Source organism: Cavia porcellus, unplaced genomic scaffold (assembly GCF_034190915.1).
Source record: "Cavia porcellus strain 051 isolate PalLab524CR breed Dunkin Hartley unplaced genomic scaffold, mCavPor4.1 scaffold_30, whole genome shotgun sequence".
NCBI classification, from domain to species: domain Eukaryota; kingdom Metazoa; phylum Chordata; class Mammalia; order Rodentia; family Caviidae; genus Cavia; species Cavia porcellus.
Window position 1 is genome coordinate 32714954 of NW_026947513.1, and position 26734 is coordinate 32741687.

Below are 26734 nucleotides of genomic sequence, written 5' to 3' on the forward strand. Positions count from 1 at the left end.
TTAAAATTTTGTTGTGCTTCTCCTCCTCCTCCTCTTCTTTCTTCTCCTTTTTCTTCTTCTTCCTCCTCTTCTTCCTTCGTTCCTTTCTTCTTATCCTTGAAATAAACTTGATTTGGAAAAAAAAGTAAATATATAAATAAATAAAAAGAAGGCTGATGCTGCAGGGTCACAGTGAGTTCAAGCCAGCCTCTGCTAACAGCAAGTCCCCGTGTGAACAGACAGACAGGCAGCGTGGATCTAATTTTCTGAGCTGTAATGGATGAGCGTGCGGTGGCCGAGGTGTCCAGTGTGTGTGACAGGACACAGAGACCCCGCTGGGTGCCTGCTGGGTGACTGTGAGTGTGGACGCTGCCCAGGCGCACGCGGCCGGGGGTCTGGTGTCTTCCTCCTCTGCCCCTCTCCGTAGTTGGCAGCAGTGAACTCCTCCACTCCTCCTGGGAGACGCACCTGTCCAAGGGCTTGCTGCTCATCTTCGTGGTGGATTCAGCCGATCACGACCGCTTGCCTGAGGCCAAGAAATACCTTCACCAACTCATCCAAGCCAACCCAGTCATTCCCCTGGTGGTGTTTGCCCACAAACAGGTAAGAAGCTGTGCGAGTTGTGCTGAATGGTTTTCTTATTAGTGCAAGAAACGTCTCCTTTTAACAGCTCAATATTTAATAATACACTCTATGTTTGGTGCAGTTTAATAGATATTTAATAATACATAATTATTTAATTATGTTCAGTGCAGTTTACTCGATATTTAATAATATACTCTATGTTCGGTGCAGTTTACTAGTACAGACTCCCTAAGCGTAGAGACCGGTGTTCATATCTGTGACCCTAGAACTACTTAATATATTGCCACCTGCAGAGTAGGAATTAAATAAATGTGTGTTGGATATATTTCAATAAAAACATATCGATTGTTGAATTCAACAAAATAATTGAGTGTCTGCTATATATAAAGTTTTGTTTTAGTTTACACTGACGGAATGTATTTCACACATGCATTGGAAGTATTAAATACCCATGGAGAAATTAGAGCTCTTGTGCTCCACTGGTGGGGATGTCAAGTGTGTGTAGCTGCTATGGGAAACTATATTGTAATTCCTGCAGAAATCCAAAATAGCCAGATGTGGTAGCAAATGCCTGTAATCCCAGCCGGTAGGAAGGGTGAGGCAGGAACATTATAAATTCAAGGCCAGCCTGGTCAATTTAATAAGACTCTGTCTCAAAATAAATATTTTAAAAAGAGATGGCATGTAGCTGTGTGGTTGTTGTAGTCAGGGGTTCCAAGGAGAGCAATTAATTACATGCAGGACACATAATTTATGGTATTATGTATCGTGGTCACCCAAGGAGTCAAATAGAAGAAGTGCAGGAAACCTGTCCACACGCTAAAGACCTAGAAAATCCAGCCAAGAGCCTGGATTCCATGACAGTTTCTTGCGTGAGTTCAGCTGAAAACCTAGAGCCCACGACAATGCTTCCCATAGAGTCCAGCTGGAGGCCGAGAACCCACAACAATGACTCATGCAAGTCTGTTGCACAGATTTGCTCTGGGAAGGCCCAAAGGTCAGCTAGAAAGTCTATGCCAGAGAGGTGAAGGATCTCTGCCAATAGGTTGAAGGTTCTACACTGGCGCCAAGAAGCGACACTCAAAATAAGGACCAGGGCTCCTCTGAAAAGTACCACAGCCCTCTCAGTGACAATAAGATTCCAAGCTCCTCTGACCATGAGAACAGCTGAGTTCATATCAAGAAGCTGGCAAGTGACAAACTTCTCCAGGAGATTGAACAGCCTACATCTTCCCCTCTGAAGCCAGGAAACAACTCTAAAATTAAGGACCAGAGCTCCCCCAGTGAACCACAGCCATCCTCAGCAACAAGGTCCTGAGCTACTCAAAGATAATAGCACAGTTCATATCAGGGAAGCCAGCAGGACAAGCTCCTCCAGGACAACCAGCAGCTCTAAACAGCAACACTCACTTAGGAAAACCCCCAACACTGCTCTTCCTCTCCAGGTCTCTTTTTCATGCAGGCAGCAGTCCTCAAGTGGGCCATCTACACTGCACTATGCTGATTCAGTTCAGCTGGTGTTTTAAGTTGACCACAGTTCTTAATCCACCACCGTGGTACAGCACTTGCCTAACATGTGTGAGACTCTGAATTTTCCCAAAAGAATAGAAAGCAAGGATTTAAACAGATATTCATACATCTGTGTTCATAACAGCATTATTTACAGTTTCCAAAAGGTGGAAACAACTGAAATCCACCCACTGGTAAACAGATAAACAAAATGTGGTGCATATATACAATGGAATATTACTTAGCCTTAAAAAAGAAAGGAGATTCTGACACTGGCTAAAGTACTGATGAACTATGAAGACATTATGCTAAGTGAAGTAAGTCACAAAGTGACAAATACTAAATAAGTCTGCTTACAGGGCTTCTGGGTATCAAATTCATAGAGATGCAAACTAGAACGGTAGTTCCCGGAGGTTATGGGATGGAGGAATGGAGAATTATACATATATTGATACATACAGATGGAGACTATCACTATATATATTGATAGGTACAGAGATTTAGTTTAGCAGCATGAGCAAAGTTTGGGGGATAGATGTTGTTGATGGTTGCACAACAAAGTATATCTACTTTTAAGTACTGAGGATTGAATCTAGGGCCTTCATACTGAATTACATCACCAGATCTTTTTTAAAATTTTACAATTTTGAGACAAGTTCTCTTAAATTGCTAAATTATCCTGATTGGGTTGGAACTTGAAATCTTCCTGTCTCAGCCTCCCACACCCTGCAAAATGGCAAAAAAAAAAAAAAATTTTTTTTTTGAAACAAGGTCTCACTATGTTGTTCAGGCTGGCCTTTGAACTCTCTATGTAGTACAGGCTGGCCTTGAACTTGTGGTGATCGTCCTGCTTCAGCCTCCCAAATGCTGGGAGTACAGGTATGTGCCACTACGCCTGGCAAGATGGCAAGTTTTGTTACATATACTTCACACAATGAAGAAATGAAAAAAAATTAAATTTCTATAAGATCGTAATACGAAAGCCCCTTTCTCACTTACCAGGTTTGCCAATCACAGAGGAACTCAGTTTCTGCCTTTTCTCTCACACTTTCTATGAGTGAATATTTATGAACAAACACTAAATAATTACAGATAATGACACATAGTAGCAGCCTGCACTGAAGTCCAGTGCAGAATCCAACGCAGCAGATTTTATTTTGCTGGCATTTAAAAAGAAAGACTAGTACTTCTTGTTTTTTGCTTTTAAACAACTTTTGTTGCTGTTTTTGCAATCCTGGGAATTCAACCCAGGGCCATCACACTATATCCCCGAGCCTTTTTCTTTTCTTTTCTTTTTTTTTTTTTTTTGAGACAGGGTCTTGCTATGTCATTAAATTTTCCAGGCCGGGCTCAAATTTATAGTCCTGTTGCTCCCATCTTCCAGAGCACAAGATTATATGCCGGTGCCACCACACCCAGACAAATGGAACATAGTGTTTTGTTTTGTACACTGTATTTACCCAGAGCTTCACACTGATCCATATCCCTGGCCCCTTTTTATTCTGAGATAAGGACTCATTAAATTGCCTGGACTGGGCTTGAACTTGCAGTCCTCCTGTCTCGGTCTCCCACATGTGGTTTAAGTGGAGCACATTAAATACCATAAACTACCAAGATTTAGGGCCGGAGGTACAGCTCAGCGATAGAGCATGTACTTAGCATATGCAAAGCCCTGAAAAAGAGGGGAGAGGGAGGAGAGGGGAGGAGAGGCGAGGAAAGGAGAGGAGAGGGGAGGGGAGGGGAGGGGAGGGGAGGGGAGAAAAGAGAAGCAGCTGGGCTTGGCAGTGCACTCTGGGAGGCTGAGGCAGAAAGTTTGAGCCCAGCCTGGGCAACTTAGCAATTTGGCGGAGAACTTGTCTTAAAATTTTAAAAAGGGCTAAAGATGTAGCTCAGTATGAAGGCCCTGGGTTCAGTCCCTGTTCCTCAGCCCCAAGTAAGTGGTGAAGTGGTGGGAGGGAGAGAGAGAGAGAGAATGAAGGAGAAAGAAACCACAAAGATTTAGAAGCTCATGGACATATGAATACCTCTCCAGTATCCTGGTGACATACTGTTTTGCTTTGCTTGTGGTTTCTGTTTTTATGTTAAAGATTTGCATTTTGTCAAACTTGCCAGCACTTCCTTTTGTGGTCTGTGGCCATATTAGCCACTCTCTTGTCCCTGGGGCCAAATGTCTAACACCCACATCTTACAGGAAGAGAGATTTATTTTGACTCACGGTTGTCAGAGAATTCAGTCCATGGTTGTGCCCCAAGGCAGTCACAGCTGGCAGAGGCTGGGCAGAGGACTCTGCTCAACTCTGGCAGCAAGAGGCAGGGAGAGTGGGGAGGAGGAGCCCGGTAGGCCCTACTCCAGCCAGGCCCATCTCCAAACACATGAACCTTTCTGGGGGACACTTGGTCAAACTGTAGTAGTGTCTGTCCTCATCAAATTGAATGCACAGAGACCCCTTCATGGTCAAATGAGTAGCTGGGTGCTGGGTCTCCATGATTAAAGACTTGGATTCTGAATGTAATGCATCTTTGCTTAGATTTTTTGAGCAAACTATTTAGTTTATGTTTTTAGATAATTCTGTGGTTCAAGGTACTAGATACTGGCTTTCAAAACTCATCTTTATTCTGAGTGACGACCTATTAAGGCACAATTATGTAAGTGTGGAATAAGCCTTCTGTTTCCTGGGATGTGCTATATCATTACCAAGCGCTCTCCTCCTACCTGACCCCCTCTTTTCCCTATTTCTTCCTCCCCAGTTCCACCATGAATTCATTAACCTGGGACCTCAGCCTTATGTTACTGGGTCCGTTAATATCATTACAAAACTTTCCTGCAGGCTCTAGGACTAAATGAGTTCGGGTTTCAAGCAGGCAATAGATTGTGCCTCCCGATGCCCAGAGGGTGACCTGCCCTGACCAGAGGGTGACCAGCCCTAATCATGTCCACGCATAGCACACCCGGGAAAGCCGCACAGGCTCTCAGTATGAAACTTGGTAGGTCTCACTGGTACAGGAAAAAAACAAGAGTCAATGTTAGATGATTTCCAGGTGTGTAAAGGTGACCCTCTGGCTAGGCGGACACAATGGCACACAGCTGCAGTCCTAGCTACTCCAGAGGCTGAGACGGGAGGACCACTTGAGGCCTGAACTTGTGACTGACCTGGACAACATAGGGAGACCCTTTCTCAAAAAAAAAAAAAAGAATGCTGCAAAACAGAAAGCTAATTATAAATGCAGTTTCACAAGTGCAAGTGCCATTTTTGCAGAGAACTGATAAACAATTTACATAAAGGAATAGAGGTCATTTGCATGAAGACTTCTGTCCTCCAGATGCAGAGAACCGAGCTGTGAGCTTGGCTCTGTGCACTCTCAGAGTGTGGGCCGCGGCCCACCGTACAACATGGGCATCTCTGCCTCCTCCTGGGAGTTTCCCTTTTTAAGTCTTTTCTAGCTTTTTATGTCTCTTTTCCTTCTTGGGTCCCCTTCTCACCATCTTTTTCTCTAAAATGGCTTCCCCTCTGATTTGATCTCCATCTCCCTCTGCCCCCACATATTTGGCCCAAAGTTTTTGTTCAGTAGAAATAGTGATTAGAAAGCTCACAACAGCAAGTGCTATAAAATCAGAATAATATGATCTAGACGCCAAAATCTTGAAAGGTAAGAAGGAAAACAAAAATAGATCCATACCACTGTTCAGAAAATTAAGGAATTAAATTGGCTCACCTTCATTCTAGAAAATTCCTTTTGGATAACTCATAAATGTTGCTATAATTCTGATTAAAATATTTATATTTCAGCAACCAGTGAAGTCCTTCCTAATGCTCCAGTCACATACTGTGTTAAAATGGTGGCATCACTCAGAGCAGCAAGTAAGAGTAATAAGTGTATCCAAAGGGCTACAGAATAACCCACTTTTTCCCATTCTTTTCCCACCCTGGTGAAGGATCTGGAGGGAGCCTATCACATTACAGATATCCATGAAGCCTTGGCATTGTCTGAGGTGGGAAATGACAGGAAGGTGTTCTTGTTCGGAACTCAAGTGACGGAGAAGGCGGCCAGTGCAGAGATCCCCTCCATCATGGAAGACATCAAAGACCTGATTGTACACTTGGCTGCCAATGGCTGTAACCAAACCCAGGCCCACGGTGACCTCTGTGACTGAGTGTCCTCAGGGAGTGCTGCATGGCAGGCCTGAAGCCAAAGGTTTTCACCCTTAAATAAAAGATAAGCCACCTCCTCCTATCTCCTCCCTGCATGGCGCGTACACAGAGACAGCACTAATTTGTTAAGGGTAACCACTTAGATTTTAAACTTTAAAAACATTCATAAAACAGTATTTTTGAGAGAACTCAGGAAACTTTCCACGTTTTTTTTTTTCTTTCTGAGCAGGGTGAGCAGGATGCAGATAGACTTAAACACTTACTCTATCATGGGGCTACACCCCCAGCCTGGGATTAGGATTTTCAGTCAATAAAGTAAATAAACGTAAGTAAATCTTCATGCTATTCGTGATTTTTAATTTATTTTTATTTTTTTTTAATTTTACTTAAAGACAAAAAATAAAACAGAAAAAGGGTAGAAATAATACATAATTTCAAAAAAATAAACAGTAAGAAATCACTAGTTGATAATTACATATTGTCCTCTTAGAAATTGTTGTTCAAGTTACAAAAGTAAAACATACAAAGTGGGCATTCAAACAGCGAGACTGCACACAGTTCTGTTCAACTATCCAACAAAAACCTAGTAATATGGTTATCAATCCTACACACTTAAACACACGTGCAGTTGTATCTTTTAGAGCACTTTCTTTTCCTATCTTTTTTACAATAGCAATTACATACTTTGAGTTTCATTACCCCTATATTTCTTATTACTTTTTACACTAGAGACACAATGTGATATTTATAAATATGATTCTTATTTATTTCACTAATGAGGATAGTCTCAAGTTGCCTCCATTTACCTATAAAGGCCTCAGGATCATCCTTTTTATAGCTAAGTAATATTCCATTGTATAAAAATACCACATCTTTTTCATCCACTCTGTGGTTGATGGGCATCTTGGTTGTTTCTAAGATTTAGCTATTATAAATTGTGCTGCTTTGAACATGGGTGCACATGTATCACTGTGATATGACCTTTTCAATTTTTCTTGGAAAACACCCAGGAGGGGAATAGCTGGATTGAATGGAATTTCCAATCCTAGTCTTCTGAAAAATCTCCATAGTGATTTCCATAGTGGTTGCAACAGTCTACACTTCCACAAATAGTGGAGCAGTGTTCCTTTTTCCCCGCAGCCTCTCCAACATTTGTTATCAGTTGAATTCTTGGTGGCAGCCATTCTTTCTGGAATGATGAAATCTCAATGCTGTTTTAATTTGTATTTCTTGAATGACCAGTGATGGTGAACATTTCTTCATGTATTTATTTGCCATTTGTATATCTTCATCTGAGAACTGTGTGTTCATCTCAGATGCCCATTTTTGGAGAGGGTCTTTGAATTTGGGGAGCTTGATATTTTTCAATTCTTTATATGTTCTTCATGTAAGTCCTTTGTCTGAGGGGTTCCTGGCTAAAATTCTTTCCCATTCTGTGGGTTTTCTGTTCACTCTGTTGGTGGTTTCTTTTGAAGTGCAGAAACTTTGCAATAATATGAGATCCCAGTTGTTGATGCTTTGAAGTATTTCCCGTGCAGTTTGCATTTTGTTCATAAATTCTCTGCCTACCTCTATGTCTCCAAGACTCCTGCCTCTCTTGTCTTCCAGTAGATTTAGTGTTTCTGTATTAATATTTAGGTCTTTGATCCATTTAGACTCTAGATTTGTGCATGGTGATAGGCATGAATCTAGTTTCAGTCTTCGACATGTGGAGAGTTAGATTTTCCAACACCATTTATTACAGAGGCTATCATTCTTCCAGTGAACATACGTGGCCCCTTTGTCAAATATAAGGTGGCTGAGTGTCTTTGTAGTTGTGTTTGCATCTTCTAATCTGTTCCTTTGATCCTCAAGGTCTATTTCTTTGCCAGTACCATGCTGATTTTATCACTGTGGCTTTGTAGTATAGTTTCAAGTCAGGAATTGAGATGCCTCCTGCTTTGCCTTTGTTGCCCAGAATTGCCTTTGCTATTCTAGGTTTCTTCTGTTTCCAAATGAGTTTTAGGAGTGTTTTCTCTAGGTCTGTGAGGTATGTTAATGGTATTTTGATTGGGATTGCATTAAACCTGTGTAAGAGTTTTAGGAGTATGGCCATTTTCACTATGTTGGTTCTTCCTAGCCAAAAGCAGAAGGAATATCCTCCCATTTTCTAATATCCTCTTCAATCTCCTTTTTTAGCATAACATAATTTTCAGCATATAGGTCTTTTACATTCTTAGGTTGATTCCTAAGTATTTCATTTCTTTAGATGCTATTGTGAAGGGCAATATTTCCATATTGCTCTCTCGGTGAGTTTTTTTTTTTGTTTTGTTTTGTTTTTTTTTGTCTTTTTCCTTTTTATCGTTACCAGGGATCGAACTCACGACTGCCTGCTTGCAAGGCAGGCGCTTATGCCGCTGAGCTAAATCCCCAGCCCCTTCTCAGTGAGTTTTTTGTGTACAGGAATGCTATTGATTTTTGAGCACTGACTTTGTATCCAGCTACACTGCTGAATTTGTTTATTACCTCTATTAATATTTTAATGGAGTTTTTTGGGTCTTCTATATAAAGTATCATGTCATCAGTAAATCTTCTTTTCCTATCTTTATTCCTTTTACTTCTCTCTCTTGTCTGATTGCCCTGGCTAGTATTTCCAGAACTATATTGAATAGGAGTGGTGATAGTGGAATCCTTGTCTTGTTCCTGATTTTAGTGTGAAAGGTTTCAGTTTTTGTCCACTTACTAGGTTGGCTCTTGGTTTGTCATAGATGGCCTTTATAAGGTTGAGGTAGACATCGTGTATTCCAAGTTTCTGAAGGGTTTTTATCATGAACAGGTGTTGGACTTTATCAAAAGCTTTTTCTGCATCTATTGAAATGACTATGTGGTTTTTGTTCTTGGCTCTATTGATGTGGTGTATTACATTTATTCATTTGTGTATGTTAAACCATCCCTGCATTCCTGGGACGAGTCCCACTTGGTCATGATGTATAATCTTCTTGATAATTTGCTGCATTCTATTTGCCAGTATTTTATTGCGAATCTTTGCATTAATGTTCATTAGTGAAACTGGCCTTTTTGGTTGGGTCTTTCTCCGATTTTGGTATGAGAGTAATACTTGCCTCCAGGAATGATTTAGGGAGGATTGATTCCTTTTCAATTTCATTGAAGAGTTTAAGGGGTATTGACATCAAATCTCTAAATTTCTTGTAAAATTCAGCTGTGAATCCATCAGAACCCGGGCTTCTTTGTTGGTAAGATTTTAATTTCAATTAAAATCTTTTCAATTTCAATAGCTGATATTGGGTTATTTCAATAGCTGATACTGGGTTATTTAAAATTGCTGTATCTTCTTGGTTGAGCTTTGGTCATTCATATGTTTCTAGAAATCTGTCCATTTCCTCTGTGTTTTCCGCTCTATGTGAGGAGAGATTTTCAAAGTAGGTATTCATGGTCTTTTGAATTTCCATGGGATCTATAGTAATTTCCCCCTTTTAAATATTTATTGTGTGAATTTGTTTTTTTTTTCTCTCTTTTTCTTTATAAGGTTAGCTAGAGGTTTCTCAATTTTGTTTATTCTCTCAAAAAAGCTTTTTGATTCATTAATTCTTTATAAGGTTAGCTAGAGGTTTCTCAATTTTGTTTATTCTCTCAAAAAAGCTTTTTGATTCATTAATTCTTTGTAGTTTCAATTGCCTTGATTTCTGCTCTAATCTTTACAATTTCCTCTCTTTTATGAGCTTTGTGTTTAACTTGCTCTTCTTTTTCTAGAAGCTTGAGATGAAGTATTAGGTTGTTTATTTGTGCTCATTATGTTTTCTTGATATGACAATTTATTGCTATATATTTCCCTCTTCACTGCTTTCATTGCATCTCACAGATTATAGAGTATGTTGTTTCTGCATTTTTTTATTGAATTGTAGGTATTGTTTTATTTATTCTTTAATTTCATCTGTAACCCAATGGTTATTCAGGAGGTTGTTATTTAATTTCCATGTATTTATGCAGGTTTTGCAGGGGTTTTTTTTTTGCCATTGATTTCCAATTTCAGTGCACTATGGTCAGATATTATACATGGGATAATTTCAGTACCTTTGCAGTTACTTAAGACTGTTTTATGGGATAATATGTGGTCTATTTTTGGAGAATGTCCCATGCTGAGAAGAATGTGTATTCCGATGTAGTTGGGCGGAACATTCTGTAAACATCTACTAAATCCAATTGCTCACAGGTATGATTTAGTTCTGTTATTTCTTTGCTGACTTTTTGTCCATTTGATCTATCTCTTTGTGACAATGGGCTGTTAAAGTCCCCTGTTATAACTGTGTTCTTGTGTATTTGATTTTTCATGTCCATTAGTATCTGTCTTATATAGTTGGGTGCTCCTGTATTTGGGGTATATATATATAGTTGTTCTGCCTCTTGAATTTTTCCACTAAGGAGTATGTAGTGACCTTCTTTATTTCTTTTAATCATTTTAGGTTTGAAGTTCACATTGTCTGCAAATAGAATAGTTACCCCTGCTTTTTTCTGGGTTCCTGTTGCATGGAATACTATTTTCCATCCTTTGACTTTTAATCTATGAGTTTCCTTTTGGGTCACATGTCTTTCTTGTATACAGCATATTGGGGATTTGATAGGTGAATCGAAGCCATTTACATTTATGGGTATCACTGGTATGTACTGGCTTGACTTTGCCATGTTATGTTCCAGTTGTTTGCTTTCTGCTTTTCCCCCTTGTTTAATTTGCTTGTCCTACCTGGTGCTTTCTTTCTGTTGTTGTTCTGGGGATTGTGGTCATTTTTATCTCTGCCTAGTATGTCTTTCAATACTCTTTCTAGGATTGGTTTGGTGGACATGAATTTCTGCAGTTGTTATTTGTCATGGAAGTAGCTTGTTTCTCCATTAAACTTGAATGAAAGTTTTTCTGGGTACATCAGTCTGGGTTGAAAATTGTTGTCTTTCAGGGCTTGAAATGCCTCACTGTAAGCTCGTCTTGACTTGAGAGTTTGTGCTGAAAAGTCTGCCATGATTCTAATCAGCTTTCCTTGATAGGTGAGTTGTGTCTTTTCTCTAACAGATTTAGTATTTTATTTTTATGCTGTATGTCTGAGATCTTAATTATTATATGTCTGGGTGTAGATTTATGTTGGTGACTGTTTGGTGTTCTATATGTCTCACTTATCTACATATCAGATTTTTTTCCCCATGTTTGGGAAATTTTCTGGTATTACTTCTGTGAATATTTTAGGTATGACATTTCCATTGACTCCTGCATCTTCACTGATGCCTATTAATCTTATATTGTTGTTCTTGGCATCATCTTGAAGCTGCTGGATTGTCATTTCATGCTGCTTTTTTATAAAAGTTCTATCCTTTCATGATCACTAATTGGGATCCTGTCCTCAAGGTTCGAAATCCTATCCTCAGCTTCATTTAAACGATTTTGCCAACTTTGAACAGAATTTTTTGTTTCTTGGATGTTTCTCTGAGTTTGTTTCATGAATTGTTTGTTTTCTATATTGCTAATTCAAGGTTTTAATCAGTTTCCCATGCTGTGGGCCTGCCATCAGGCTGAGAATCAAACATCACATCCCCTCCTCGTCCTGTTAGTGAGAGCCTATGATCTGGACATCTTTTGAGAGGCTGACCATAGGCAATGTAGCAAATAGGGGAGATTTCCTTCTACCCTCTCTTTGAAGGCAAATACTTTCACCGCTATTTTGCTTTGTTCTAATTAATGGTGTTATTTTAGCCTGTTTTGTTTTGTTGAACTTCAAAGTATGGATAGGTATTTTGAGGAGAACGAGAGACTCTACGACAGCCATTAGTGACTTCCCTATTGTCTGGTTTTGAAGCCCTAAAATGCCTTCCTCATTCTGTTTGGATCAGTTTTATACTATGTTGTTCTGTATGAATTCTCTGTATGTGAAGACATGGACAACTATTTGGAAGAAAACAAGAGACAGTATGATAGTGAAGATCTCAGGTCGTCTAGCTTTGAAATTTATATCTCTTACATTGCTTTCGTATGTCCTATTTTTTTTTTGTTTAATTTTACCCCCTTTAAAATAAAGACAAAAAAGAAGACTAATTTTCTAATTTTCTAGTTATACTGCAGGAGCTGCCAGTGGGCATTTTAAAAATGTTTTAAAATCTTGAGACCAGATCCGCTATGCAGTTCAGGCTGGTCTTAAACTCACGGCGATCCCCCTACCTCAGCCTTCTGAGCACTTAAGATTATGGGTGCATCCCACTAGCCCTGGTGGGGAGTTTTTCTTTTAGGAAACAGTTACTGAGTGCCAACAAGGCCGGCACTTGTTGACGCTAGGAATGAGTGAAGCAGGCATCTCTATGTGGAATGCTCTCAGGCAAGAACCCAGGCATGTGTCACGGGTTCTCATGGTGACGGTGCTCTGTGAAGACACGCTGTGCATCTTTGTCTAAAAGGCCTTCTGGGCTCACAGCAGACCTCAGGAGGTGGCTCTTAACACGTTGGAGAACTTAACCACAGAGAGGAGGTGCTGTTTTCAGAAGAGGAGAGATACAGTAAGCAGGAAAACAAGGCAATAATGACTGCTGCTTGTAGTCATTCACTGTCTTGCTATGCAGGGTCCTTGTCCTCAAGAAGCTGACATTCCAGCTGGGGCAAGATACAGAAAAATAAAGCAGCAGATGAAATAGATGATAGTAAAGCAAGGAACCCAAATAGGAATGCTGGAAACATTTTTAAAAAGTAATGGGCAGAAAAGACCTCACTGAGTGGGTGACATTTAAGAGGAACCCTACAGGATAAAAAGGGCCAGTCTGTGGAGTGGGGAACAAGCTGGGCTCCAGGAAGTGAACAGGTGTGCAGAGAGGGAAGTTCGGATGAGTTTGTCAGGTGAGAGAAGGGCAGGGAGGCCGCAAGGTACAGGAAAGATGCAAGGGAGTGACCCAAAGTTAAGTTAGAGGAAGAAAGAAAAAGCCAGGCCATGTGTGAAGCCAGGAATCTTTTAAAAATAGTTTGGAGAGCCATGACTAAGGTGGACAAAGACAATAGTCCAGAGTCGGGAGGGTGAGCCAGAAAGGGAGAATCAAGATTGATGACTAGCTGGGAGTAGTGGTGTATGCTTATAACCCCAGCAGTCTGGGAGGCTGACAGGAGGATTGCAAGTTTAGCCCAGTCTGGGCAATTTGTCAATTTAATGAGACTGTCTCAACTTTTTTTCCTTGGGGAAGACAGTAGTCAGATCCACGAAACTCTAGTATAAAAACCCAAGTGCCTGTACAGCACTGACTAGGACCGCTAGAGTTCATCACTAATCCCTCTCAGTAAGTGGACTTCCTGAGAAGTTGGTCACATCTGTCAGCTGCCTGGTGAGCAGGGATCCTTTGAAGTATAGTGGTACCAGGTCACACATCCATCTGCAGAGGTTGGGAAGAACAGCAGTTGCAGTCTGTTAGCTCAGATCGTCTCTCCTTTGTGCACTGGGTTGCGGCGGTACATGAGGAGCAGTAGAGGGATGCTGAGGATTGAATCCAGGGCCTCCAGAGGAGCAAGCCCTCTGTCACTAAGCTACACCCCCAGGCCCCACTCTCTGCACTCTTTGAGGGGCACAGCCTGGGACTCTTCTCTTGTGTACTCATTAGCACTGAGGTCCTGGTCCGACCCACGGGCTCATTGGCCAGTCAAAGACCTTTCACTTAGTGGTGAGCTTCTCAAACTGATTTAGGGCCAATCCTACTTTTTAAAGATAAATGTATGTAACCTCTTCCCTTATTATTTACAGGTTGTTAATTTTTTTGAGAATACTGCATGTAGTTATTCTTGTTCCAAAGTTTTAGGGGATACTTCTTGAATCTGTGTAATAGATCTGTGCACAGGTCTATATCAAAGTGAGTCTGAAGGAGATTTCCTGATTCACGTACACAGATGCTAAGACGAATCTCTTACTTCCACTCCAGATAATGTCCACAATCCAAAATGTTTATCTTTTCTTCACATCTCTAAGACAAGGTATACCCACTCACATCCAGTAATGTGCAAAAGGTTTCCTCAGATTTACTACTTATACACTTAAGCAGATTGAGGTAGAAGACACTATTATAAAGACAGAAAGAAAGAAGACAATTTAAAAATTAAACTTTCAAATTATTTTTCCATATTTTTATTAGTGCATATTGTTTATACAGATTAGTGGGTTCTATTTTGGGAGATTCGTACATGCATATAACATACTTTAATCATGCTCCCCCACTCCTGCTGTCCCATCTTCACCCTAAAATTGTACTTCTAAGAAAACTATAATTCCAGACAGAGATTTACTCAAGAGTGTTCATCAGTCAGTCATTCCCTGACTGATGTACTTTAAAATTTTGCCATAGTTTCTTCTTTCCTATGAAGAAAATGGATTAAAAAATAAGAGTATTCCTATTTGCAATCCATATTCTACTCCTTAGCTTGGTTTTCTCTTTCAAGCCCTCTGCTGAGATCCCATAAATTAGCTGAGTTCATAAGGCAGGAGTCACCTGACTTTAAAACGGATTCAAAAGAGTCAAAGAATATTTTTAGACAAAACTTTTTTTTTTTTTTTTTTGGCTTTTTATGGGTACCGGGGATCGAATTCACGACTGCTTGCTTGCAAGGCAGGCGCTTATGCCCCTGAGCTAAATCCCCAGCCCCTAGACAAAACATCTTCGACCATCTATCTCTTACATGCTACTTCCACAAACAGAAGATTGATAACACAGTTGTTTAAAATGTATTATGGTAAACAGGGCATGGTGACGCATGCCTGTATTCCCAGCACTCGGGAGGCTGAGGCAGCAGGATCGCCCTAAGTCTGAGGACAACCGGGGCTATAAAGTGAGTTCAAGCCAGCCTCAACTGCATAGTGAAACCCGGTCTAAAAGAAAAAAAAAAAGGTGTTACGGTAAAAGACGTTGCCATTTACCCCCTCAGCATTTCCGCTCACCGAAGGGCACTCGCTGCTTTCTGAAGGAGTCCGCGGTGCGGTCCTGTCTAGGGGCCTCGTCCCGGCTGTGCGGTCACAACGGTTTGAAGCTAGCGTTCCCGGTCATCGTAACTAGGGGGTGGAGAGCGCCGGGCCGTGCAGCCGGGCCACGCGGGACCTGCAGGGCGGATCCGATGTCCGCGGGGCCTCCCGCGCGTGGGGCGGCCGCGCGGCAGCACCCGTGGGCTTCCGATCGCATGAGAGCTGCTTTCGGAGGCCGGAAGAACCGCGGGAAACGCGTTCAAAGCCAGGGGAGGAAGTGGAGGGCGTTTCATGGTAACGAGCTTTTCATTGTGATATAATTTTAAAAGTTTGATAATTCTCCGTAGTTTTCGGTCGTCCCGCGTGTGTCTTTCCCCAACCCCAGGCTGCAGTGTGCCTGTCTTTAAGGGCCGGCCCTGGCGGCGTCCTGCCATTCCTTTCCGCGACGCAAGTCAGCTCCCGACAACCCACGGGGCGACTGTGGGTCGAGGCCACCTCTTCCAGAAGACACGCCCCTGGAGGGCGGGGCGTCCCGTGACGACACGGCCACGCCCATTGGAGGACGTGGCCCGACGCCCCCTGGGTAGCTGACTCCTGAATGACCCGGGCTAAGTGACTCCGGACGGCGCGCGGCCGAGCTGAGCGCCTTGTGGCGGGAACTTCTGGCCCATGGAGGACCTCGCGCTTTCCAGCTCGCCCATGCTGTCCCAGGACACCGACGGGCTGGTTACGACGGAGGCGTCCGGTTACTCCGACATCTTCTCGAAGCCCCTGGTGCTCAGGAGCCTCGACATGCACACTGGGCTGGGGGAGTCCCGGGAGGAGACGGAGACCGAGGAGGCCGACGAGACGAACGAGGGACGCGGGAGTCCTGAGGGATGGCAGTCGGAGCAGCGCCTGGGCCCCCACGGATCCTCTGGGCCCCACACCTCCCACGAGGACCGCGAATGCGACGTGTCCAGCGAGCGCAATGAATGCCGGGCGCCCCACATGCCCCGGGGATCACACACGCCTCACAGGCTCCACAGGGCCCAGCAGCCCTGGAGGCGCAGCGAAGCCACCCTTGAGGCCAAGCTGCCTCCTGGGCCGGTGCCGGTGATCAACCCGTCTTTGTTCTTCAGGTTACCGCCTGGTTTCCACCTGTCTGTCCTGAGCGGTAGGTGTCCCTTTACACAGAAACTCACCCAGCCAGAGCTGGACATCCCCTAGGGGTTTGCATGCTATGGCTTGCAATAACCTCACTCTCGTGTGGTCTACTGGGATTCCATGGGAAACTGACATGCTGACAGTGATGGATTCCGTCTCTCTACTTCCTTGGCTGCCAGCCTGTGACCCTCTCGTTGTCTGCTGACCTGTTTTTACTTCCCGTGGAAGTGGTTCTAAATTCTCTGTGGCTAGCCATGGTACCTCCTGGGCTGTGCTTACCCCATTATTGCATGTAAGTGTTATCTGCTGCTCTCTGAAAGGAAAGGTATTTTTGTTAGTGGGATATGGTCCCTTGGAAAAGCAACGCTCCTGGAGCAACTATTCAAAGAGTGCACCCCAGTGCTCACTATCCACCCAGCCCTTAGCAAATTAAGAAGGTGACAGGAATGTCAAGTGTGGTGTGGCACACCTGTTGTCCTAGCACTCAGGAAGCAGAGGCGGGAGGATCACTGAGAGTTGGAGGCCAGCCTGGTTTCTGTGGTGAGTTTAAAACCAGCCTGAGCTACATAGTGAGATCCTGTCTCAAACAAATATAGAAAACAAACAAAAACACAAAACACAAAACCACATCGACTTACTGATAACCTAAACCAGAATATTTCTTTGTCTACACTGGACCCTGGGCTGACTAATATTTATAACCCGTGCTTCTTCGATTTTGTGCCCAGCCTCAAGTTTGCGTTTTATCATTGAGGTGGTTTCCAAACAACCCCTGCCACTCCGTGGGCTCTCACCATTCACCTTGTTTCTCCGTACAGAGCCCTGACTTGGATTCAGCCAGGCAGTCTATCTGCCGCCTTTCTGCCCCCGGATATTCCTGACGCCTCCCCTCCCCCACCACCTGCCTGATCTTGTCTCCTTTCTGTCCTTTACTGCAGAATTTATAGGAACAGCTATTTATTTCCTCATCTCCATTGTCTCCTCAACTCACCTGGCGAAACTGCTCTAGTTTCCTGCCTTTCCACCAGCACCTGGGCATCTTGCGCAAAGACTGCAGATTTCCCATGAATAATCTGCTGGGCTTCCCAGTTCTCTGATATCCTCACTAGTGTCTTTCAGCTCACCTTAGGCAGCCACCATCTTTAGCCTTGTTGATTGCTGGGCCATTTCTAGGATCTCCTTCTAGCACTGTAATCTCTAACCATGTTCTGTCTTTCTAGATCTGTCCTTTATGTTCCATTTTTTGCCAAAAGTTCAGCTTTAAAAGGCCTGTAATACATCGAGTCTGCTATTTCATTCTGTACTATCTTGTGCTCTGCTCTCTCACCTTATCTTCCTGAGCCCACCAGTACATTCACACCCTCTCAGAACTCCTTAGCTCCCTCCCTCTCCATCATTCTTGCTTGGTTAAATCCTATCCTTACCTGAATTTGAAAAACAGGTAAATGACTCAGGAGGCAGAGGCAAGAGAATCCCTGGAAGTTCAAGTCCAGACTGGACTACATAGTGAGTTCAAAGCTGGCCTGGACTATGTAGCTAGACTATGTCTCAAAAACAAACAAAACCAAATAAATGATATGAGGATGCAAATGACCGTATAGACTGACCTTTAAATTTACTACCTTGAACTTCCTCAAGGAGGCTCTCAGCTGCGTTGCAACCACAAATTTCCCCAATCCATTTCCAAATGAACCAGCAGTCATGGTTAGTGTTCACGCCTCTCAAAAATCCCTTCCTTTTTACGCTTGGAGGATAACTTCACATTTTTTTCCTCACTGAGAATAGAAGAAATCACAAAAGATTTTCATATCTTTCTGTCTTGGAATCTACTGAACTTGTACATAAATACTGTTTTCCCCTGTTGCTAGCCGGTGAACTCTCCTTCTTTTATTAAAGGTAATTTCCTGGGTCTCTATATTGGATCCCATCCCGGGGAGTGTAAGCTCTTTGCTGCTCTAATTAGCCCTCCCCCCCCCATTGTGTTCTCTACGGGGTCAGCCCCATCGGTGTACAAACATGCACATGATGTCTGTCTTAAACAGACACAAGCCCTTGACCCCATGTGCCCATTCAGATACTACTTTATCTTCCTGCTTCTTTGTTTTTTGAGGTGGGGTTTTGCTATATAGTTTGGGCTGTCCTTGAACTCACTATAGCCCAGACTGGCCTTGAATTCATGGCAATTTCCTGCCTCAGCCTCCTGAGTGATGGGATTACAGGTGTGGGTCACCATGCTGGGCTTTCTTTTTTTGTGTGTAGGGGGCGATTTGGAGGGGCTTTCTTTCTAAAGGAAAAATTTCTCACGATAGTTGTCTATAGTCATCCCCATGTCCTCCTTTGTTATTCTTTGGAGACCCACCTAAATCTTGGCTTGTTTTTCATTCCTTGTCTTAGCTGAAAACTGCTCTTAGTGAGGTCACAATAACCTCTGCCTGTGCAGATTCAAAGGTTAGTTCTTTGACCTAATCATACTCAGTTAACACACTTAGTCCTTCTAAAAAGTCTTTGTTTTCGTGGCTGCCAGTTCCTCTGGTGTCTTACCTGTGGATCATGCCTGGCATAGTGCCCCCTGTGGCTCCTTCTTTAGCTTGAGGAGACTGATGAAAGAACCTTCTTAGACCTTCTAGAACTTTTCTCATTCTCTGGGTGATATCATCCATTCCATGGCCTTAATTATATGCTGGTAACTTTCCAAATTATCTCTAGCCTTAACTTTTCCCCTGAACTCCAGAGATTTCTAACCCATTGCCTATGTAGCACTCCTGTTTGAATGTCAGGCACATAGAATTTAATGCATCTAAAACTCTGACACCTATTTTCTCCTGCCTCTACACCCTTAGCACATCGTCACTGTGAACCGTATTGAGACTGTGGCTGTTTATTAACCTCTCAGACACCATCATCTCTGTAAGCCACTGCTGTTTCTTGTTGAGTCCACTGCGATAGCCCTGGCTGACCCTTACCCTAGCGTCCTTCGCAGGTCTGCAAGGCTCCTGCTGCTCTGGCCCCTTTCTAACCTGAGCTCCAGCTTTGTTTGACATGGCCCTGACCTTATGCCTTACCACTGTCCCTAGAGTTTCTGCTGTCCAGCTGCAACACATTGCTGCTACCTCAGGATCATGTCACTTGTTTTGTCTTCTGCCAACATACTTCCTTTGAGTGTTTGTCACCTCCTTATACCAAAAAGAACACTGTCAGACCTGTTCATTTTTCTTAAAACACTTATCTGATGTATTATGTATCTCTGTTTTTATTAACCTCTCATGAATATTGTTGAGTGAAGAATGTTTTTTCCCTTCCTTTTTCCAGCTTCCTTTGTTCCTTTCTCTCTTTCTGTTATTTTCTTTTTGTTGTTGTTTTTTGAGACAGGGCCTCACTATGTAGCTTAGGGTGGCCTCGAACTCATGACAATCCTCCTGCCTCAGCTTCCTAGTGCTGGGATTACAGGCATGTATCAGCACATCCAGTTCATTTTCTCCTCCTCCTCCTTTTCTTTTTCTATGCTGGGGTGGAACCAAGAGCCTTGTGCACCTGGGGCAAGCATGCTACTCCTGGGCCACATCCTCAGTCCTTTTAATATTTTTTATTTTGAGACAGGATCTCGCTGAGTTGTGCAGGGTGAGTTGTGACCCCCTGCCTCAGCCTCCTGAGTAGAAGAATCTCTTCATTTGACCGTTGTGTCACCAAGTGCAGTGAGACCTTTTCTATCTGTGGTTGGAGTTGTTAAGAAGATTCCAAGGCCAGGACCTTACAGGTGTGGTGTATGGTATGTGCTCAGCAGCTGTTAGCCTCAGGAGTAGGAGCATTAGGATTACCTTGTTTGACATCTTGGTAGTATCACATTACTGCGTATTCCAAGAACACCTCCTTTCCTGGGACTGTGATACCATAAGCTCTGGGCTGTCCAGTCTCTGAGTGGCTGCTGCTCTTCAGCCCATTCTCTGAGACTTCCCCGAGGTCCTGAGGGCGTCTGAGTGCTGGGGCTTTAGTTTGTCCCTTTGTTCACACCTTCTCCCTCAGTGTTCATGGCCCTCCTTGTGGCTGGACTTTGTTCTGTGCCGCTTCCTCCTGAGTTTGTGTCTGTGCTCCATTCTCCAAGTGGAAATCTCCATCTCTGACAACTCCAAAGCATTTCAAATGCAATAGATGTTGTGACTAAAGTCTTGATTTTCCTCCTCATCTTGTTCTTCCCTCAGTTTCCCCATCTAAAAAAGTGGCACCCAGTTGTTCAAGATAAAGGAAGTCCACTGTTCTTCCCTGACCCTCTTTCCTCACCCTCAAACACACTCAATGAAAGCTTCTATCCAGGGCATTTCCGGAATTCATTGACTTCCCGTGTCAACCCCCGCCCTCACATGGTGGTTTATGATTTACAGGTTCTTCTTCCCGAGGTTGTTTCGCTACTCTGACCAGAGTAGATATTTTTAAAAAACTGTAGTAAGATCACACAATTATTTATTTATTTATTTACTTACTTACTTACTTAGGGTCTTGCTGTGTAACTCAAGACTGGCCTTGCACTCACTGTGTTATCCAGGCAGACCTCAAACGCATAGTGACCCTCCTGCCTCAGCCTCCTAGATACTGGGATTACAGGCGTGTGACACCGCATATGGCAGCTCAATTCAAACCTGTTGAAGTCTCCAGAGCGCGCCAGGCTCCCAGCCTCGGTGCCTCCCACTCTCGCCCACTGTGTGCCAGGCTGCAGCCTCTGCCCCTCCAGTGCCCAGTCCTGTCTGCCCTGCTGCTGCCTCTGCCTGCACTTGCGGTTTTCTGGGGATCCTCTGTCTCACTGTCCACTCCTGTCCCTCGGGTCTCAACTCATGTATTTAAAAAGTGGATAGGCTAGGGGTTTAGCTCAGCATCGTAAGTGCCTGCCTGGCAAGTGCGAGGTCATGAGTTTCATCCCCGGTACCAAATAAATAAATAAACAAATAAAAAGTGGGCAAACTGTGATCCCAGCACACTGAGAAGCTGAGGCAGGAGGACTGTAAATTTAGGCCCACCTGTAGCAACTTAGTGACTTAGCCAGACCCCGTCTTTAAATAAAAAGTAAAAAAATAAAAGGACTGAGTACATACTTCAGTGTGAAAGCCCTGCGTTCAGTCCCTAGTACTGAAGGGGGGAAAACCCACATATCAGAGGATTTCTTCTCCCTGAGGCAGCATGAAATGAGACTCAACAAACTTGTCAGACCCTGCTTTTTTTTTTTTTTTTTTTTTTTGGTACTGGGGATCAAGCTCACGCCTCCTTGTGAGACAGATGCTTATGCTGCTAAGCTAAATCCCTGGCAGACCCTGCTTTATTTATTTATGTATTTATGCATTTATTTTTGGTGCTGGGAGTCAAACTCATGACCTCACACTTCCCAGGCAGGCACTTGTGCCACTGTGCTAAATCCCTGGCCTCCAGCTCCTGCTTTAGAAAATAGTATTTTATGGCACCTGCCTGGCAAGCATGAGGTTGTGAGTTCAACTCCTGATACCAAAATAATAATAATAATAATAATAATAATAATAATAAAACAGTATTTTAAAGCTTCCTGCCCTCTCAATTTGCCTTTTAGCCTCTCTTGTTAGTTCAGATAAGTCTTTATATTCCCTTGGTAAGGCTTGATAAGTGATAAGTGTAATTATAACCATTACATAAAGTTGTATAAACAGGAGGCACAGTTTAGTCCTCCATGCCACTGACATTTACTGAGCAAAGGCCCCTTTTGTTTCTCTTGGGGTGCAAGGATGCTTCGGATGTTCAGGCTGTGTGCAGACTGTTTTTAAGGTGCACAGCAGATGTCACTGTTCTGTCAGTCTAAAACTGTTGGCCCCTAACCATTGCTGTGACCGCTAACTTCATTGAGCACTTGCTATGTGCAGCACCTAGGCCTGGAGCTGTAGATGGCTAAGATGTGGATCCCAACTAAGAAGGACTGTCCTGTGGCCTGCAAGGCCAGACACATCCATAACAATAGCAGATTTGCAGCATCCAGAGGAAGGCAGACTGGAGCAGCCTACAAGACAGTCACTTCATTGTCCTGAGTTAGATGGCAAGGATGCAGTCTTTTTAAAATAGGCTAAGAAAAAAAATACATCTAAAGTCCTCACTCATTCAAGTTTTTACTCAGGGAGGAGGGTGCAGGTCAGTGTGGAGCACTCACTTAGCAGGTGCAAGGCCCTGGTTCGCTCCCTAGTGACACATGCACACCCTAAAACAGAACTGTGCCGTGTGATGCTCCTCCTTCTCACTCACAGGTGAAGACCTGCACTGACCACTTTCCCTGGACAGCACATCTTCCCAATGGGCATATGTGGGGCTCCCCTGTGTTCCTTTATTCACCCTCTCCTGAGTTGCTCCAGGGACCTGTGGTCACCAACAAGCCGTGCTGTCCATGTATAGATGTTATGCCGTGCGCACACGGCACCTGTGTCCAGGGAATTCTCAGGAGGGAGGTGGCTGGGACTTTGTGATTTTGACTGAGTTAAACTGCAGCCCGTGCACAGCAATTCATTTTGTGTCCACTGTCATACATTGTGCCTGTCCCCGCAGCTTCACCACTGTGGAATAGGTCCAACTTTTGATGTTTGAAAATCTGCTAGAGGAAAAAGCTATCTTACTGAGTTTTAACCTGCATTTATCTTATGATAGGTGTGATATTAAATATCTTTTTATATGTAGTTCATGTTCTGTGCCTGATAGTTTGGTACTGTGGTTTTGTTTTTTATTTATAGGGAGATTTGTCTTTTGGCTTGGAGATGTATGGCATGATTTTTGTAGTTGTTTGGCTCTTTGTCTTTGGTTATGTTTATTTATTTTGCATCACAAAAACATTTTCGTGGTAAGATTTTTCCACCACAGTTTCTGGCTTTTATACGGATTCTTTAGGAGAGTCATTTTTACATCCAGGTTATAAAGGTTTTAACCCTTGTACTTTATATCATTTTTTTTTTGTCTTTTTCATTTTTATCCGTACCAGGGATCGAACTCACGATCGCCTGCTTGTAAGGCAGGTGCGTATGCTGCTGAGCTAAATCCCCAGCCCCCATCATTTTTTAAAAAGCGTAAATCTCTGATTTCTTTGATGTTTATCCTGATGGTGGTGTGAGTTCTAAACCCAGCCTTTTCCGGGGCTCTCCAAGCACCTGAGCCATCTCCACACAGGTGATATCAAGGCAGACGCTTATGCCGCTGAGCTAAATCCCCAGCCCGAAAGTTAACATGAAATGTAGATCTGGGAGTAAAGGAACAGCCCAGGATAAAACCCACCGGCACAGTGGGCTGCCTGCCTGGTAAGTGCGAGGTCCTGAGTTCGATTCCTGGAACAACAACAACAAAAATAATAAAGGCACAAAAAGTGAGGAGAGTACAGGCCTAGGGGGTGAGAGCGGGCACCGTGTAGCCTGCGTCCGAATAAAATTAATTCAGCCGTAGCCATTGTGAGCACCAGTGTGAGCACCAGGTTAGGAGCGCTGTTGAGATGAAAGGGCCTTGCTCCAGGTGCCCCTTCTGTCTCACCCCAAGCAGATCCCTCCCCATCTCCTCTCTCCAGAATGACCTTGAGCTAGGCAACAACTGGACTGAGGCATCCCGGGTCTACCGTGGCTTGTGGCTATAACCCAGCACTCTGGGGGTTGAGGCAGGAAGATCTTAAAATCCAGCCTTGCCCTGGCAATTTAGAGACTTAGCAAGACCCTGACTCAGAATTAAAAATAAAAAACGGGCTTGGGCTGGGGCTCAGTGGGAGGGCGCCAGGTTCAACCCCGGTAGGGGGAGCTGTGTCCAGGAGTGGACAGCAGCAGCGGTCCCACGGGCAGCCTGGCGCATTGTCGCAGCCAGGCCCGGTGTTGGTTGGGGTGGTCGCACCCGTCCTGCAGCCGGATGGCCTTTCTTCTTCGGCAGCCGCGCCCTGTCTGTCCCCCACGCTGGTTCCTCGCGCTCTGCTCCGCGTTGCGGCTTTAGCTACATTCCCGACTGCGGCATCCTCGGTCTCCAGCAGGGGGCAGCAGTCCCCGCGGGGCTCAGCACGCTTGGCCCAGAAAGCACAGCGGGCCGAGGGCCCAGGCGCTGCAGAGCAGAACCAAACCCTGAAGTGAGACACAACTGAGAGGCCCCGTGGCCTCTTAGAGGAAGGTGTGCTCGAAATCCTCCTGCTCCAGGTCCTCTGGTGGCTTCTCCCTGTTGCTCTTAGAATAAAAACAGAACTCGTCCAGGGGCAGTGGTGATCCGAATCAACCAGGAGTCTTGCTTTCCTTCCCGGTTCCCTCCAGCCACCCAGCCCCGGTGCCTCCTGTCTGAGCTTACCACAGGGCATTTGCACTGGCCGCTCCTCCTAAATCGTGATATATATGGCATTTCTTGTCTTTCTTTTCACAGTTCAAGTGTCATTTCCTCCACAGGACTCTTCTCAAACCTCAATATTCCCCCTAGAGGGACCCTCTTTCCTTCCATCAAAGCCCTTACCACTGCCTGAAACACTTTGCTTCTTCTTGTCTTTCTTTCTCCCTGAAAGTTGAGCTTTATGGGTCTCTCTACCTTTCTCCATGCCAAAGTTTCAAATGAAAAGACAAAGCCAGTGTGAACGTCACCCGGTGAGCACTCCCCAGTACTTCCGGAGCCACCGTGGAGTCACTGAGCTCAAGGGAGCCTGTGTTCATGGAGTACCCTAAACATTTCACTCAGCCTTGTTTGATCTGTGAGACAATTGACTGAAGTAAGTACTACTGGTGTCCTCGTGTTAGTTGAGGAAACTGAGGCACAGAGCTGTTAAAGTGACTCTTCAGAGGTCATATGCAGAGGAATAGGGGTTACCTCGAGGTCAGACCCCACACCTGTCTCTTCCCCACCATTCCCTGCTTCCCTGTCCTTGTACCAAGGAGCCTGCTGGAGGTACAGGGGTGACCGAGGGGTAAAGTGAGTGAGGACGCACAGAGCTGGGGCAGAGCAGGCCCCTGTAGGTGTCAGGCCGCAGGGCACGCTGGTCAAGAGTGCTGAGGGCTCCTGCACTAGTCAGGGTTACCAAGACCACGGTCCAGCCGTGTCCACTGCAGGGCACAGGGTAGAAGATCAAAGCAGACCTTTCCCAAGATGACTGCACACTAAGAGAACTGATAATACAGATAGGAATAGACCGAAGTTCATAGGGTTCAGGCAAGGGTGTGGACACTCAGCCCAACCATAATCGCACAGTCGTCTCACGTTTTTTAAAATTTTATTTTATTTTTGAGACAGGGCCTCGCTCTGTAATTCGCACTGGCCTTGAATTCACTGTGTAGCCCAGACTGGCCTCAAACTCTCTGTGATCCTCCTGCCTCAGCCTCCAGAGTGCTGGAATTACAGGTGTTCACCACCATACTTAGCTTATGTCTCATTCTTTTTTGTTCGTTTGTTTCCCTTTCAGTAATGGGGATTGAACCTAAGGCCTTCACGTTGAGATACATCCCCAGCCCTTTTAAAATTTTTTATTTTGAGACAGAGTCTTGCTAAATCACTAAATTGCTCAGGCAGGACTCGAACTTGCAGTCCCCCACCTCAGCCTTCCCAGAGTGCTGATATCATTCGTGTGTGTCACCACACCCAGTTCCATTATTTTACTGGGAGTAAAACAGGGCCCTGATGCTGTCTCGGGACACAGGGGTGGAGGGAGGGGTGAGCCATCAGATCCCATCTGAGTCTACAGAAAACATTCGTCCTCTGCTGTAATTATCTTGATGGTCATTATGTTCTTTTCTGTGTCATGTGCTCTTGCTTTGCAAATATAATATTTAGAAATTGTTTTGAGCAACAGCCAATGATCTTAAGATCATGTTTCCAACAATAATTACTAAATCCATTTTAAATTCTTCATCCCTTCCCTTCCCCTTTTAAATGCTGGTTTTGGCAGGCAGAACTCTGTAATTATCCCTTACTTGAATTTATTCCAGTTGTTTCAAGCCAATATATATTCCTTGATTAGTTTTTATTGGTAAAATAAGTAAGGAAAAAGTGTGTTATGAGGAGTTCTTGTTAAACTTGCATATAAGGTAACCTCTTTTGAAAAAGTTTTTTTAAATCTTGCCTTATATGCAGCCATTTATGGTATGCTATTGAAAATTTCCTTATTTTTCTAGGTTTCATGAAACATGTATCAAAAGTAAACTTTGAAAGAGGAAAGTAAGAAAATTGTGTTCTCCTTCCCATCAAGTCTTACACATTTATACAGATACTTTCCTAGTGCTGGGGAATGGCACATGGGGCCCTTATACCCAGCAGGATCCCAGCACCCTCTTCCTGCCCTCCCTCTCCTCCCGATCCTTCTTTCCTCTCCTTTCCTTTCCTTTTCTTCCTTTTTTCATATTTTAGAAGGCTCTCCCTAAGTTGCCCAAACTGGGCTCTCCTACTGTCTTTCTGTCTCCCTCCTTGGATCATGCATTTTAAA

General features: G+C 43.9%; 1 protein-coding gene across 4 annotated transcripts in view; it reads left to right on the top strand.

Moving 5' to 3' along the window:
• Arl9 (ADP ribosylation factor like GTPase 9) overlaps positions 1-26734 on the top strand; it is an 83966-nt gene that overhangs the window by 15196 nt on the left and 42036 nt on the right. Inside the window, exons 3-4 of one of the 4 annotated variants that reach the window (XM_013154545.3) lie at positions 407-582; positions 6007-6299. The exons of 1 other annotated variant lie outside the window; for it this stretch is intronic. In XM_013154545.3, the coding sequence (XP_013009999.1) occupies positions 407-582; positions 6007-6225 (395 nt within the window). In that variant the 3' untranslated portion in view covers positions 6226-6299. Of the gene's footprint in view, positions 1-406; positions 583-6006; positions 6300-15644; positions 16337-26734 lie in introns of those variants that run through there. 2 more of the 4 variants (XM_063240508.1, XM_063240506.1) reach the window with 2 other exon arrangements.